This window comes from Sceloporus occidentalis, unplaced genomic scaffold (genome assembly GCF_023333645.1).
Source record: "Sceloporus occidentalis isolate IW3139 unplaced genomic scaffold, rSceOcc1.0.p SCAF_2, whole genome shotgun sequence".
In the NCBI taxonomy this organism is placed as follows: domain Eukaryota; kingdom Metazoa; phylum Chordata; class Lepidosauria; order Squamata; family Phrynosomatidae; genus Sceloporus; species Sceloporus occidentalis.
In genome coordinates this window covers 77704093-77718772 of record NW_028316982.1, presented here as the reverse complement: position 1 = coordinate 77718772, position 14680 = coordinate 77704093, and the positions used below count along the sequence as shown (strand labels likewise).

The 14680-nt window shown below is 40.2% G+C and overlaps 1 protein-coding gene across 2 annotated transcripts in view; it reads right to left on the bottom strand.

Moving 5' to 3' along the window:
- TACC2 (transforming acidic coiled-coil containing protein 2) overlaps window positions 1–14680 on the bottom strand; it is a 206969-nt gene that overhangs the window by 166959 nt on the left and 25330 nt on the right. For both annotated transcript variants that reach the window (XM_089510070.1, XM_089510071.1), the window contains exons 3-4: window positions 5346–5533; window positions 2285–2413 (exon numbers count right to left, since the gene is read on the bottom strand). In XM_089510070.1, the coding sequence (XP_089366196.1) occupies window positions 2285–2413; window positions 5346–5533 (317 nt within the window). The remainder of the gene's footprint in view (window positions 1–2284; window positions 2414–5345; window positions 5534–14680) is intronic.

Here is a 14680-nt window from a genome sequence, read left to right as displayed (position 1 = left end):
CACATAATGCTGTGTACAGTTGTGCTTACACTTACCCTCTGCCCTAAATTTTTGATCCAGAAAATGAAAACTCAAAGAGGTTCCACTGTAAACTATGGCAAAATGAGCAAACACATAAATTTTACCTGCAGTTGATCACAGCTAATGTTTCTCACCTAAGAGACCGTAAACAGAAGGAGCTCCAGTTGCAGAAGAACAAGTTCCCACTCACAGAAATTGCCCTCTCATGACAACAACTGTCTTCTCATTCTTAAAGCAAAAAACCTATTGGAACATCCTTCAATTCACTGGAGCAGATGGAATGGATAGGGTCATGTTAGACTCTACCAGTTAGAGGGAAAATCTAGTTCTGTTTTCCTGTAAAGGAAGAACAATCTCTTCTGCTAATATATGCACACCGTTAGATACAACACAGGCATGGTAACAGGTCAAAAACACACTGCAGAAATAATCCAGTTTGGAACCACTTTAACTGCTAGGGAATTATAGGAACTATAGTTTTGTGAGACATTTAGCCTTCTCTGTCAGAGAGTTCTGATGCTACAATAAACTATAATTCTTAGGATTCCCTAGCACTGAGCCAGGACAGTTAAAGTGGATTATTTTTGCAGTGTGTTCTGGATCATAGGCCTGGTACAGACGGGCACATTGCAGTGATATCAGGGCTCAATAGTGCTGGCTGTCCAGATGCGCCCAGCCCTAGTGACATAACAGGTGCACGCACCCGTCTACACAGCAGACGCCACAGCTACACAGCTGTGGCACCACGTACAGACAGCTGTCAGCAGAAATGGCATCATAGGGCTGCATTGCAGCCCTTATGACGGTGGAAAAAAGGAGCTGCATAGAGTGGCTCCTTTTTGAGTGCGCATCTGTGCAGCCACATATGGATACAGCAAAGAGGGGCAACATTTCACCACCTGCGTGTACTGGGCCATAATTAGCATTCCCACATCCCAGGGCCTGGTCTCTGTTCCCTAGTCTTCAGGGCAAGGAGGTATAATCTTACATGGCTGCTGCAGGCTACTTTCAAGTGGCTACCACAGACTGTTTTCCATCCAAAGTAGAACTTGGAAAACTTTATTTGGTTAGACTATAATTTCCACTTGTTTCAAAAAGCAGTGCTTACTAGGAGATTAAACGCAGTACTGGGGAAACGTCAGGAAGAAATTCTTCTAGAACATGATCACATAGCCCGAAAAACCCACAAAAAACTATAGTACTGGGGAAGTGTGCTAAGCTTGGAAAACTTTATTTCCAACCAGAGAACTGTTTTCTTACTTGTTAGACTTGGTTTTTACTATTTGAATTACATACTTTGAGCAACTGTGATTGATACTTAATGAATTATGCTTAATAACATCAGCAGGGCTTTACATCTATGTAAGACATCAACAGCTGTGTCCCTAGGTCTCACATTTCAGCACTGAAATCTTAGGGCTGGCATGCTCCTGGATTGGCAACTATAAACATTTTATAACACACACAAATACATCCCACTATACATATAAATATGCAGTACTCAAGCAACACATTTCCACCAACACGAGCTTGGAAATACTGCTTTAGTATGACATTAAAAATAATCGGTTGCCAGTACAGTACTCAAAAATATTAAAAGTAATGTATTACATTATTCTCAAGTAACATGTCATTAGTGTTGCTTTTCATTTTTTTTAAAGCTTAATTTTAAATTAAAAAATTTAAAATGGCACCAAAGGCTTGAAACTAAGCCCTCCAAAGCAAAATCTTGAAGTAGCAAGTTGCTCACTACTCTTAAATCGTTCAACATCACAGCATTAAAATGATTAACAGTAATATCAATGGAAGCTGTTACTCGAAATGAAACAAAGAAAAATGTAACAGCATTCATTTCAGCTAGTTATTTCTAAGTCCTGGTTGTTGTTGTTGTGTTCCTTTGAGTCATTTCTGAATTATGACAGCCCCAAAGTGAACCTATCACAGTGTTTTCTTAGCAGAATTTATTCAAAAGGTGTTTGCCTTTACCTTCCTCTCAGGCTGAGTGAGTGTGACTTCCCAAATGGGTTTCCAAGGTGAAACGGGGCCTAGTCCAACAATCAAACCATTTTGCCATGCTGGCTTTCCCAAAGACCATACAGAATTACATAAATTGTGTTTTTAAAAGCAAATCTAAGCCAGTATTCATCTAAGGATACTAGAAGCCACAAGCTCTCAGGAGACACAAACAACATTAATGTGCATGCCCACAAAACACTAGCAGGTGCATTTTCACTAATCATTTACAGCAGCGCATACTAGATACCTGCTTGTGACTGGCATTTGAGATCTTGACTCTTCATTTACATCAAACCCAGTAAAAAGAAGATTATGTGGGACAAGGGATTGGTAGGACTCGCTTGTCTCACGTTCAGACATTAAAGGCCAGCTCCCTCTGTCAGAACAATGTTGAGGGGAAGAGAGAAAAAGAAAGAAAGATTTCCTGAAACCCATTTTAAAAAAAGAAAAATCAGACTGGCATGCCACAAATCACACTCTGTCATTTAGTACCTTTAGTATCTTTGTGATTTCTATCTATGCACTCATATTTGTCTTTAGCAAGTTAACAAATGCTCATTTCATCTCAAAAGAACTTCCCAGGATATATGTGTGTATGTGTGCCTCCAAGTTACCTGTCAACTTACGGTGACCCCATGAATTTCATAGCTCTACAGTCTGCCCTCTGTATCCACAGATTTTTTTATCCATGGATTCAAGCATCCATGGCTTGAAAATATTAAAAAATATATACATTCCAAAAATCAAACCTTGATTTTCCTATTTTATATAATGGACGTCATTTTACTATGCCATTGTATTTAATGAACTTGAACATCTATGGGTTTTGGTATCCATAGCGGTCCTGGAACCAAACCCCAGTGGTTGCCAATGGCCCGCTGTACTTTCTTACAAATAGGATCAACCCTATTTTTGTAGCATGTTTGAGACTGACTGAAAGAAATTTGTAGCATAAACTTTTGTAGACACAATCAATTTCACTGAATAATTGAACCTTTGAAAGCTTAATGCTCCAAACTTCTTTCTCTCAGGAGATTATCAGATGGGGGTAAAAAGGGGAAGAAAAAGCCATAATCCTAGTTAAAATGGATAATTGTGCAGAAGATTTTCAGATGACGTCACACTCATCCAGGACTTATCCTGGGAAGAACCAGGAATGCTACAGCAACAAATCATTCATGGGGAAATCCCGTGAATGGCTTCTCAATAGCACGTTTGAAGCATGATTGCCAGTGTGTGAAAGCTAATCATGTTTCATTTGCACTATTGGGGAAGCAACCCAGGACCTTAAAGTTTAAAGGCTCTGCATTTTGGCACAGGCAATTCATTCCATTGTCAGGATTGGATTTGCAGTGGATTTCAGGTCCAAAACACACTACAGAAATAATCCCGTTTGAGACCATTTTAACTACCCTGGCTCAGTGCTAGGGAATCCTGGAATTTCTAGTTTCTTGTGGCACCAGAGCTCTCTCTGACAGAGAAGTCTGAATGTCTCACAAAACTACAGTTCTCAGGATTCCCTAGCATTGAGACAGGGAAGTTAATGCGGCCTCAGACTGGATTATTTCTGCAGTGTGTTCTGGGCCTCAGTCTTGTTTGAGGTGTAGGGCATGATTTTGTTTACACTGGATGAAAATACTATGGTGAAGTAATAAATTTTATTTTATTGTTTTTTACTCTGTGCATGATTTGAAGACATTCACTGAAATGGCACGTGCACAAAACTACAATTCCAATACACAAATGATTCATTCACAGATATATGTGGAAAGCAATCGCGCTATTCTTTGGGTTTTATATCACCTTATCATGCGATTGCACCAGTATGCGAAGATATTAAGCACTATAGCGCTATTGTTGCTTTTTGTTTTCACTACCACAATAATTGCTGAATTGGCCCTGGTGTGATAATCTCCTCAGTTAGGTTCTATCCATACTGGAAAAGTATAGCTGTTTGCTCCCACTTTAACTGCCATGGTGCCATCCTGTGGAACTGTGGGATTTGTGAGGGATTTAGAGATTTCTACTTCACTCCCCCCATCTCCAGGGCTAGAGCTTTCTAGTAGAGAATCCTAAATCTTTCTCTAAACTATAAATCCCAACATTTAATACAGTGGAGCTATGGCAATAAAAATGGGATCAATCTGCTGTAATTGTGCAGCACAGATGCATCTGAGTGTTACAAGATCCCTTAGTATATTGATACAGACTAACACAACTTAAATGTACTGTACTAAAGAAACTGAAGGTCAAACTGAGGTTATTTCCACACTGCAGAGCTAATGCAGTTTGGCACCACTTCAACTGTCATGGCTCCATCCTATGGAATCATGGGATTTATAGTTTTTTGTGGCACCAAAGCTCTCTGACAAATACAAAAATACAAATCTCAGAATTTCATAGCACTGAGCACTCACAGTTAAAGCAGTGACAAACTGCATCAGTTCTGTAGTGCAGATGCTACTCTGAATAATATTAAAAGCCAGGATGTGTTATTTTAAAATTGACAGCTGAGAGGGAGAGCATGCAGCGTAGGGGATTATTTTCACTTTCACAGCAGTTGCAAGTGAAAACCTCTCCAACCCTCTCCGCTTTATTTCCCCGAGAGGTAAGCTACTAACAGTGAAATGGCAACTTCAAATGGTGGGTGGGATTTACCTTGAGGTAAGGGTTAATTCCATGGTCCTAATCCTGTTTGGCTGCTATTTAGCATTTTAAAAAAAATAGATCAAAGAATTGTGTTCATGCATTTTATGAGAATCCTACTTGGATCTCAAACACTGACAGAAATTATTAGATTCCTGTGTGTCACTTTGCTACTCATGTTTCCTTCCTGGAGGGGAAACCATACTGCACATAAAGAAAAACAAACCACACACTAAGGAAGTTGTAGGAATACAGTAAATTGCACATTACAAAATATGCAAGCTTAGCTAACTGCCAGATTGCCCACTAGAAAAGTCATTAATTTTGAAGGTGCATTGCAACTGTTAGAAAGGTTTTGTGGCATTACATACACAAGGGCATCAGATCCTTGTAGTATGTGCTAATCTAAAATAATCACTCCTGATTTTAAATTCTCAGTCACTAAAGTGGATTAAACTTTTTCACCATAAATACATATCAAATTAGAACAAAAATCTATTACCATGCTGCCCATAAATACAAGAGGATGGTTAGTAAGGTATTAAATTACTTTTCAGTTTGTAGCATTAAATGGGTTATCGTAGTAGAAATTCCCTTGGGTAACAGCCTACTTTGTTAGATGCATTCTTTCATTAGCAAAGGAAGAAGTATCTTGTGCCTACCTGGCATCTCCTGCGGCTAAGGAAGGCTCATTATCTGGCAGCAAATGTGAAACAGCAGAATCTACAGGTGAGCTATCAAAATCATTCTCCTCAACAGTTCTGTCTTTATTCTTTCTCCTCTGCTTTTTCTTTTTTGCTTCTCTCTCATTACTAGGTGGCTGGATTGATTCTGGAACAGACTGAATATCCTGGAGGGGGAAAGTAAAAGATAGGTGTGGAGTTAAAAAGAAAGCAGATACTTAAAAATAAGTGGAGCTTTAATTCAGTTTGCTGTTTTCCCTCTCCCTATTTTGCCCTGATCAGAGCAGGAACAGTTGAGCTAGCCACAAATCCTAGCAGAGGGCGAGGAAAACAACTGTTCTTAAGCCAGGTATGATGTTCTTAGCTGGCCCCTAGAGGGTATTCTTATCTCATCATCCTGCCCAGTAGATGTTTCCCTTTGCTCAGCAAATGCACCACAGTTCCTAAGAGAGATATAATTTTACTAGATTCAGAATAGAACGATAAAGAACTAAATCATCAAGAGGTAAGAAACTCCATACACGACACAAAACAAGTTACCCACCCTAAACATTGTGAAACCAGGGCTACAGCAGCCTTGCCATGTTTATTTATGTGTTTATAGAAACACATGACAAGAGTCTTACAGTACCTTAAAGACCAGCAAGTGTAGTCTAAATATAAATGTAAGCAAATACAGAGTCAATCTCTACTTTTCTTGATTACTGATAGTTATAGGATGAATATTGCAACCAATTTTAAAAAAAAAAGGAAATGCATGAGGCTGAAGCATCGTTTGTAACTTTCACCCTGGGTATTTCCAGATGGACAGTTCCTAGTACTTTTTGTTATGTGCCTTCAAGTCAAATCTGACCTACAGCAACCCTATCATAGCGGTTTCTTGACCAGATTTATTCTGGTGATTTGCTATTGCCTTCCTTCAAGGCTGAGAGAATGGGAGTTACCCAAGGATACCCAATAGGTTTCTATGGCTGGATGGCGATTCGGACCCTGGTCTCCTGGAGTCCTAATCCAACACTCAACTTTCAATTCTAATTCATGCTGTCTCTCAGTGCAAACTCTCCTAGCTCTATCAGTCAAAATATCCTGGTGCAGTAACACCATCATTTCCTGCTGAACAGATTTGGCATAAAGAAACTAGAGGAAAAAAGCAACATAGGAGTGTATTTGCATAAGTTAAAGTAGGGCTTCATGGCTTTTCATGAATAAGCAGTGAGTTGTGTTCTGATTTGCTGGTCAGAAAGATAACTGGGAAGGGAAGCTGTCTACAGCAGGATGAGGCAATAAATGAGGGAAGGGGGAAGTGCCACTTGTAGGCCACATATGGATTCAAGCCATTCCCCCCCCCCCCCAACACACCAGATTTAAAAAAAAAATTGGGGGGAGCAACCATCTGAAAGCAGTAAATTGTCACTCCCCACACAGGCAAGTTGTTTAAATCCAATGTGAAGTCAACGGCTTTCATGGCCAGCATCCATAGTTTTTTGTGGGTTTTTCGGGCTATGTGGCCATATTCTAGAAGAGTTCCCTCCTGACGTTTCGCCAGCATCTGTGGCTGGCATCTTCAGAGAATGCTTGCCTGGAAAGGAGTTGTGAACCTGGGAAGGCAGGAAGAATTTGCATGTGTATTTTTCAGGCCCAGAAAAACCCAGAGGAGGGAAGACAAACAACCACTCAAAGGGAAGGTATTTTTACTATACATCAAAAGAGTCACTGACAGAATAGGGAAACTGGTGAGGAAACACAACCTTCAAATGGTTTACAGACCTACAAAGAAAATCCAGCACATGCTTTGCTCAGCCAAGGACCAGAGAGACCCTCTCACGGCCGCAGGAGTTTACCACATACCATGCAGCTGCAGACAAGACTACATAGGGACCACCAAACGCAGTGTGCAAACAAGAATCAAGGAACACAAGAGACACTGCAGACTGGGCCAGCCAGAAGTCAGCAGTAGCAGAACATGCCACAAACCATCCTGGGCATAAAATATTGTTTGAAAACACTGAAATTCTGGACCATGCCAACCACTACCATGTCAGGATGCACAGGGAAGCCATTGAAATCCACAAACATCTGGATAATTTCAACTGGAAAGAAGAAACCCTTAAAGTGAACAAAATTTGGCTACCCGTCCTGAGGAATAGCAAATGCAAATGGGAAACCACTCAGAGTCAGGGGCTTTCCCAGCAGATAATGATCACCAATTAGCAGACATTAATCCTCTTTTGCATTAGCCTCCCAGCCTGAGGCCAGCCATCAGCATAGAACAATACACATGCAAATCACTCCTGCATTCCCAGGCTCACACAGTATATATAGACCCAACTCCTTTCCAGGCAAACATTCTCTGAAGATGCCAGCCACAGATGCTGGCAAAACATCAGGAAGAAACTCTTCTAGAACATGGCCACATAGCCTGAAAAACCCACAAAAAACTATGTTTAAATCCCCCATAAATTTTCTAACAACCTGGAAGCTGGAAAGGAAAGTGACTTCCATTTCTGAATGATGGCTGGAAATGTGGTGTTCAGGCCCACTGCAGGTACATGGTGTACAAAGTGCCCCCTGTTTCCACTGCACTTGCCCAGTCCTGTGATAACTCAGCTGTGGAGTGAAGCTCCAGGGTTTGTTGACTGATGAGAAATGGACAGCAGCACACTGCAGCTCATTCATGCCAGACAAAGATGCCAGAGATCTCACTTGTCCTGCCATGCAAATGTACTTAAATGAGGGCTGCAAGCAGGAAATTATTCTGTCTAAACTCCCCTCACCACACCCATAAGACTCTATGAAAAAGGCAGGGTGATTGTACAATAAAAAGCCACTTCTGAAAACATCCATTGACAATTCCTTTAGCATACCTAATCAGTATAATTAAATTCTAACAACTTAATAGTATAGTTGCCACCAATCTTCTTTTAACTGAACCCCCCCAAAAAACCACATCAAAATTCTTCTATAAACAATATAATCTTAGCAATATAATATAATAATTCACTAATTTGTTTCTATTATTTTTATCTCTGCTGTTAAAAACTTAAGCTCAGTTTTTTCTCTCTTTCTTCTATTATACATATTCTCCTTTTTCTTATATTTCATGACACCGTGACATAAATTCTTTATTTAATATACGCTGTACCAAAACCCGATCCTCAAAATAATTTTCCACAACCATTTAGCCAAATAGCTTAAACAATTATTTTCTTATTCTTAACATTTAATATTCCCACCATTTAACAAAAAAGAGAGAATAACCCTAGAGGAAAAAAATCAAGACAACACATATCATCACACTAGTTTTAAGTATGTCCATTCTTTTTCTTCACATATAAAAACCTCCTCCTGGAACTTCTCTTTGCTTGTTGTCCATCAAAATATTGTACGAAATTCTTCTTCTTCTCTTTGTCCCATTTAACATTTTTTCCTGTCTTTCCAAATTTCTTCATATCTTCTTGCAGATGACCATCTTTACCAATGCTTCCAGTTTCCAATGTCATCTCTAAATTTTTATTTTTACAAACTTTATTAACCCTTAAGTCTTCTTATTACTCACATTTTACTTCAAATCAATTTATTTTATAGTTGACTGTACCATTTCACTGACTGATTTATTGTATGCTTGAATGCTTGCACTTCTTCTGTTCTCATTGGTTTAAGATCATTCTTCAAATCTGAAAACATCTGCATCATCTCCATTTTCATCTTGTAAATATGAAACAGGAGCATCTATACACAGTTTGGATGCAGATTATTTAAAGAACCATATCTCCCTTTATGATCCCACCAGAGCATTGAGATCATCCAGGGAGCCCCTTCTCTCTGTCCCACCACCCCCTCAAACTCATTTAGTGGGAACAAGGGAGAGGGACTTCTTGGTGGATACTCCCAGGCTTTGGATATCCTTCCCCAGAGGGCAGGATGCCCCCATCCCTTTTCTCCTATCAGCAGCCTATAAAAACATTTTTGTGCCATCAGGCTTTTTAAACTGATCAAAGCTTTTAAATGCTGTGCAAGTGAGATCAATTTTTATATAGTTTTTAATACATTTTAACATATACAGTGCACCCTTTTTTATGCAGGGGATCCATTCCGGACATCCCTCCAGGTAAATAAAACAACACTTATGCTCGAGCCTCATTGAAAATAATGGGTGGTTTTTAATCTTTATATTTATATTTTAATGCATTTATTTTTAAATTGTGTTGTTTTAAATTTACTGTTAGCCACCTTGAGTCCCTGTATTGGGAGAAAGACAGCGTACAAGGAAAGAAATCAAAGAGATAGCCATGTTGGTCTGTAGAATCATCATGCAGAAAGATCTAGTATCACTTTTGAGACTAACTGAAAGAAAGAAAGCTTTCTTTCTTTCAGTCAGAGGCTTGACAGATCAGCAGTTTATTCTGGCCTATGTGCACAGTAAGGCTGTGGTAGAGCTGAGTGTTCACACGCTCCAAGCCCTTCTTTCTCCTCTGGGGCGCCATGATGATGGCTGTGTGGCAGAGCACCTAAACGGTGCTCCACGGAAGGGGCATCATCATGGTGCACAAGCACACCTGTGATGCCCATTCCAGGACACAGGAAGTGGGTTCTTTTTGGTCCTTCCGGAGGCCGTGGAGTCTGGTTGCTGCGCCTCCATCCAGGCCTCAAAGGGGTGGCGCTGAACCACCCATATGTAGGGGCCTTCAGTCTCAAAGGTGCTACAAGATTTCTCAGCGTATAAGTAAATACAATCATCATCATCTGTTTCTCATCATGTTGGCAGGTGAATCACAATAAACAAAAGCCATTTCTACTGTAGCAGCATGCTTTTAAACAATAAAGTTCTTTCAGGTGTATTTTATCCCCTTAGCCAGTAGCTGTTGCTCCCGCCCGCCCCACCTCCACACACACAATTAAATCTCAAAGTATCATAAGTTAAAACAGAGATCAGTACTTCTTTATGCAGAGAAGATGTCCTTGAATTCTTCTCTGTACATAAACAATGAATTTCATTTCTTATGCCAATTCCATTTGTTATGCTCTTTTTCAGGTGGGAATTGCTGAACTCACCAGTCCAACCTTCAAACTCCAATAATAATAAATGCTTATATGCCACCAATGAAGCAGAAATCCCAGATTAGAGCTCTGTTGGTTGAACCGGAATTGTATGCTGCTGATCTTATATTGATGAATTCAAATGCATCTGTGTGTGTGTGTGGGGGGGGGGGGGTTGTGGGGGGGCATGAATGCTAGATTGGGGGCCCAACTCCAAGGGTGACCTTTACAACAACAACAAAAAATTACTCCCCAAAACTGGCTGGAAGATAAATCTCTGTTTTGCTTTATGCAGATGATGCAATAATACTTTCAAGAACACATATTGGACTCAAAAAAGCACTGAAAACACTAAAACAGTACTAGAAGAACCAGTTAGAACTTAATTATCAGAAAACTAAAATCATAGCATTTACCAAAATATCCAAAAGTTTCATTTTACTGGTAGTAAGAAAGCTCATAGGGACTATGGCCATATGCAGGCCGGCACTTTGGGTCAGCCTGGGGGCAGAGTTGGGGCATAGCATTTACACAACGCATGCTCCAGCTCTGCCCCCAGGGTGCCGTGATGCCACGTACTGCACCACACAATGCATGGCATCATGGCGCTCCTCCACCACTGCATGCACACAATGCATCACTGAAGGAGTGCCATATAGCCATGGCCCCGTGGTCATCACACGCTTTCCAGGGTGCAAAAAGGAGCCACTTTTTGCTGCTCCTTTTTGTGCCTCGAAAGACCAGACTGGGGCCAAAGCATGCAGTTGCCGCAGCCCCAATCCAACTGAAGAAGGGGCGGCACGGCTGGAGAACACCTCTTTGGGGCTGTTTATGTAGCCCCTATGTTGTTGCTAATGCACAGAGGAGAACACAGCCATTCTTAACTTTCTTAAGACAAGAGGAAGCCACTATATACCTGCAGCTCTTAAAATGTTTGAAGCCAAATCAATAGCACAACATCTGTATGGTGCCCAGCTGAATCTCTTCTCCAACTGAGCATCATTAGAATTGGTACAATTTAAATTTTTAAGTTCCGCCTTTCAAGTTCAAGCTTGGAGTCAAGCTTCATGAAAGTGGAGGCTAGAGTGTGGGTAACCATCCTTAACTATTGGCTTAGATTATCCATTATTCCCATTGGCCTTGCTCCACTAACTTTGAGTGATGATTTGCAGTCTATGTGGAAACAGGCAGTGATAAATAAAATCTCACCACTGGGTTTTTCATCAGATTTTCTACTCGATATAAGATATGATCAAGTCAAAGCAGCCATCCAAAAATATGTAGCAGACAGAGAGTGTAAATCAGATCTTGAACTTTTATTGTTAGTGAGCCTAACTGGCACTTCACCTCCTCTATGGCATATTTAATTAACCTAGAAGTACCTAAATATTGGAAAGCCTTTACTCTAGCATGATGACATGCTCTTTCCTCAGCTATCCTTGAAGGCTGATATAGGAAGATCCCTTATTTGGAGAGACAATAACCTTGTGAGTCTGGTCGTATAGAAACAATAGAACATGTGTTACTCCAATGTCTAGAGAGAGATGTAGAAACATTAGCCTCATTTCATCCTTACTGTGTAAATATCCTTGCACAGGACAGTTTTATACTTCCCTATTGCTTTCAGGCATTAAGCTTGATATAACAATGTTGCTAGGTTCTGTGCAGCAGTGCTTAAAATTTGTTGGATGATGACCAGTGTCACAGACCAGACCTAATGAACATTGCTCTGAAAACAGATGGTTAGGATGCACCATATGCTATTTTAATGTTTTAAATATTTTCTGTATCCATTTTATGTTTTAAACAGATTATGTTTTATTTTTGTGTTTTAATTGAATGTACCCTACTGCCTTGTGTTGTGAACTTGGATTGTTGTTGTTGTTACTGGAGAAATTTCAAACTTTTCTCAAGAGTCCTGCAAATCTCAGAGAAGCAGGGAGCAACAGGAATATTTTCCACTAGCACCATCTTGCTTATTCACTGGTTCATCTCTTTTCACTATTTCCAAAGCTGTGAAGGAAGAAGAGGAAAATGACAGCTTGCAAAGAGGCTTCTGAAAGCAGAAAACTCTCCCTAAGGTGCCAACTCACTGCAATGAAGGCTTATTAGCATGCTCAAAAAGCCTAAATTGCTCTCATTGTTTGTCAATGGATCAGGATAAAATTTTCAAACAAAATTCTCAGAGGTCCAGTTCAATAATGCAGGCTTTGAGCATGCTTAATATCTTTAGTATACATAGAGGAACAGTTTGGAAACAACACATGGCTACCATTTCCCCCTTCCCCTCACCCTCCCTTTTAAAGTTTGGAAATATGTCTAGGTGAAAGTGAAAAAAGGATAGAAACTGAGACATCAGAGAGCTGTCACTGAGCCATGCTGTGGGGCTCCCAAAGCAGAAAAAAATGGTTTTGAAATTGTTCTGTCTTGGTTTCTGGTAGACAGTTGTAACAAAACAAGATGTAGGATTCTGTATGGCTTTGGCCTGATCCAGCTGGGCTTTTCTTATGTTCTTATGACTTTAATGACAGCTTTGGCATTAATATGATCTCACTCATTGCCCCTAAGCTGAAAACCAGTTTCTGACAACATAGCATTGAACACAAGCGAAGATTCTTGAAATTTCCACCACCATCATTCTGGTATGCAAACAATCCATGGGAAGAAAGGGACCATATAATTCCTCCCTCCCTGGCAGTTTTACTGGAGGGGAAATTAGAGGTGCCTTCTTTACAAGAACGATTCCTGTCCTAGAATCATAGAATCATGGAGTTGAAAGAGACCGCAAGGGCCATCCAGTCCAACCCCCTGCCATGCAGAAAATCACAATCAAAGCATCCCCAACAGATGGCCATCCAACCTCTGTTTAAAGACCTCTAAGGAAGGAGACTTCACTACACTTTGAGGGGGTTTGTTTCACTGTCGAACAGCCCTTACTGTCAGGAAGTTCCTCCTAATGTTGAGGTGGAATCAATATCCTAAATCAATGCAAAGAGTTGGATGACTACAGCAACTTGTTGGCATCCAAATTTACTATGCAGAAATCTGCAGCAAGGCAGTCTTCATTCCTGCAGTTCCCTGAAAGTGTTAATTCAATGCACAAGGAGTTCTTGTGAAAGGAGCTTGTGCAATGACCTAAATTTACAACATTGTTAAAAATAATACTTTACAAACCATCAGTCATCTTTCTGTCTTTAAAAGATACTAGATATTTTACTGTGTTGATGTCACACACAAAATATAAAGCGGAGATCCTCCCATAGAAACAATTTACACCAAGTTGTTTTTTTTAAAAAAAACAGAACAAAACAAAACCCTGAACCCTGAAAAAAATATCAAATGCCAATTTCTTAAATAACTTCACGTGCAGTTCAGTTAGTATCCATTGCACATAATCCTGGGACATAAAATAAATAAGTTGCCACACTCTTTAAGTCCTCCTTTTTGGTGTAACAATGAAGAAAGGATCTTCAATTTAGTTTTAGCATGTAGGCATCAAACACAACCAAATCCAAACTATCATTGTTTCCTTTAAACAAGAGCTAATGACAAGAGTTCTGCTCATCAATCATCTGTTATAAAAAAAAAAAAGCCTAGAGGGAAAAAAAGTGAAGGACACATCATTAAAATCTATTAGGGGAAGATAGCCAATGTGCTGTAGTTGTTTGGGGATTGGATCACAACTCTGGAGGCCAGAGTTCGAATCCCAGCTCGGTCACAGGAACCCACTGTGTGACCTTGGTAAGTCATGCTCTTTTAGCCTCAAAGGATGGCAATGGCAAACCCCCTCTGAAGAAACTTACCAAGAAAACCCTGCAATAAGTTCATCATAGGATTTTGAAATGATTTGAAGGCACCACCACCAACAAACATCAAAGCAACTGCTATGAAAAATGGTCATTAGGGTCACACTAGGGTAGGATTCTTCTCCAGGCAGACCCTGCAATAGTGAGGTTTGCAATTTCAGCTTGAAAGTGCTAGCAAAGTTCTTAAAACCTGGCCCCAGGAATGGGTTGCAAATATTCCAGGCTGTTTGAATGGAAGCTTCCTGGTTAATCGCCAAATGCTTAATGAAGCATCAATGATATGCATGAGCCTTATTGTACATGGCAGAGTGGTTTGAGCACTGGACTATGACTCTGGTGGACAGGGTTCGAATGCCACTTAGCCATGAAACCTTTCTGTCTTTAAACAATACCGGACCATGGACAAGTCACACCTTCTCGGCCTCAGGAAAGGCACTGGCAAACATCCTCTGTGGAAATCTTTCCAAGAAA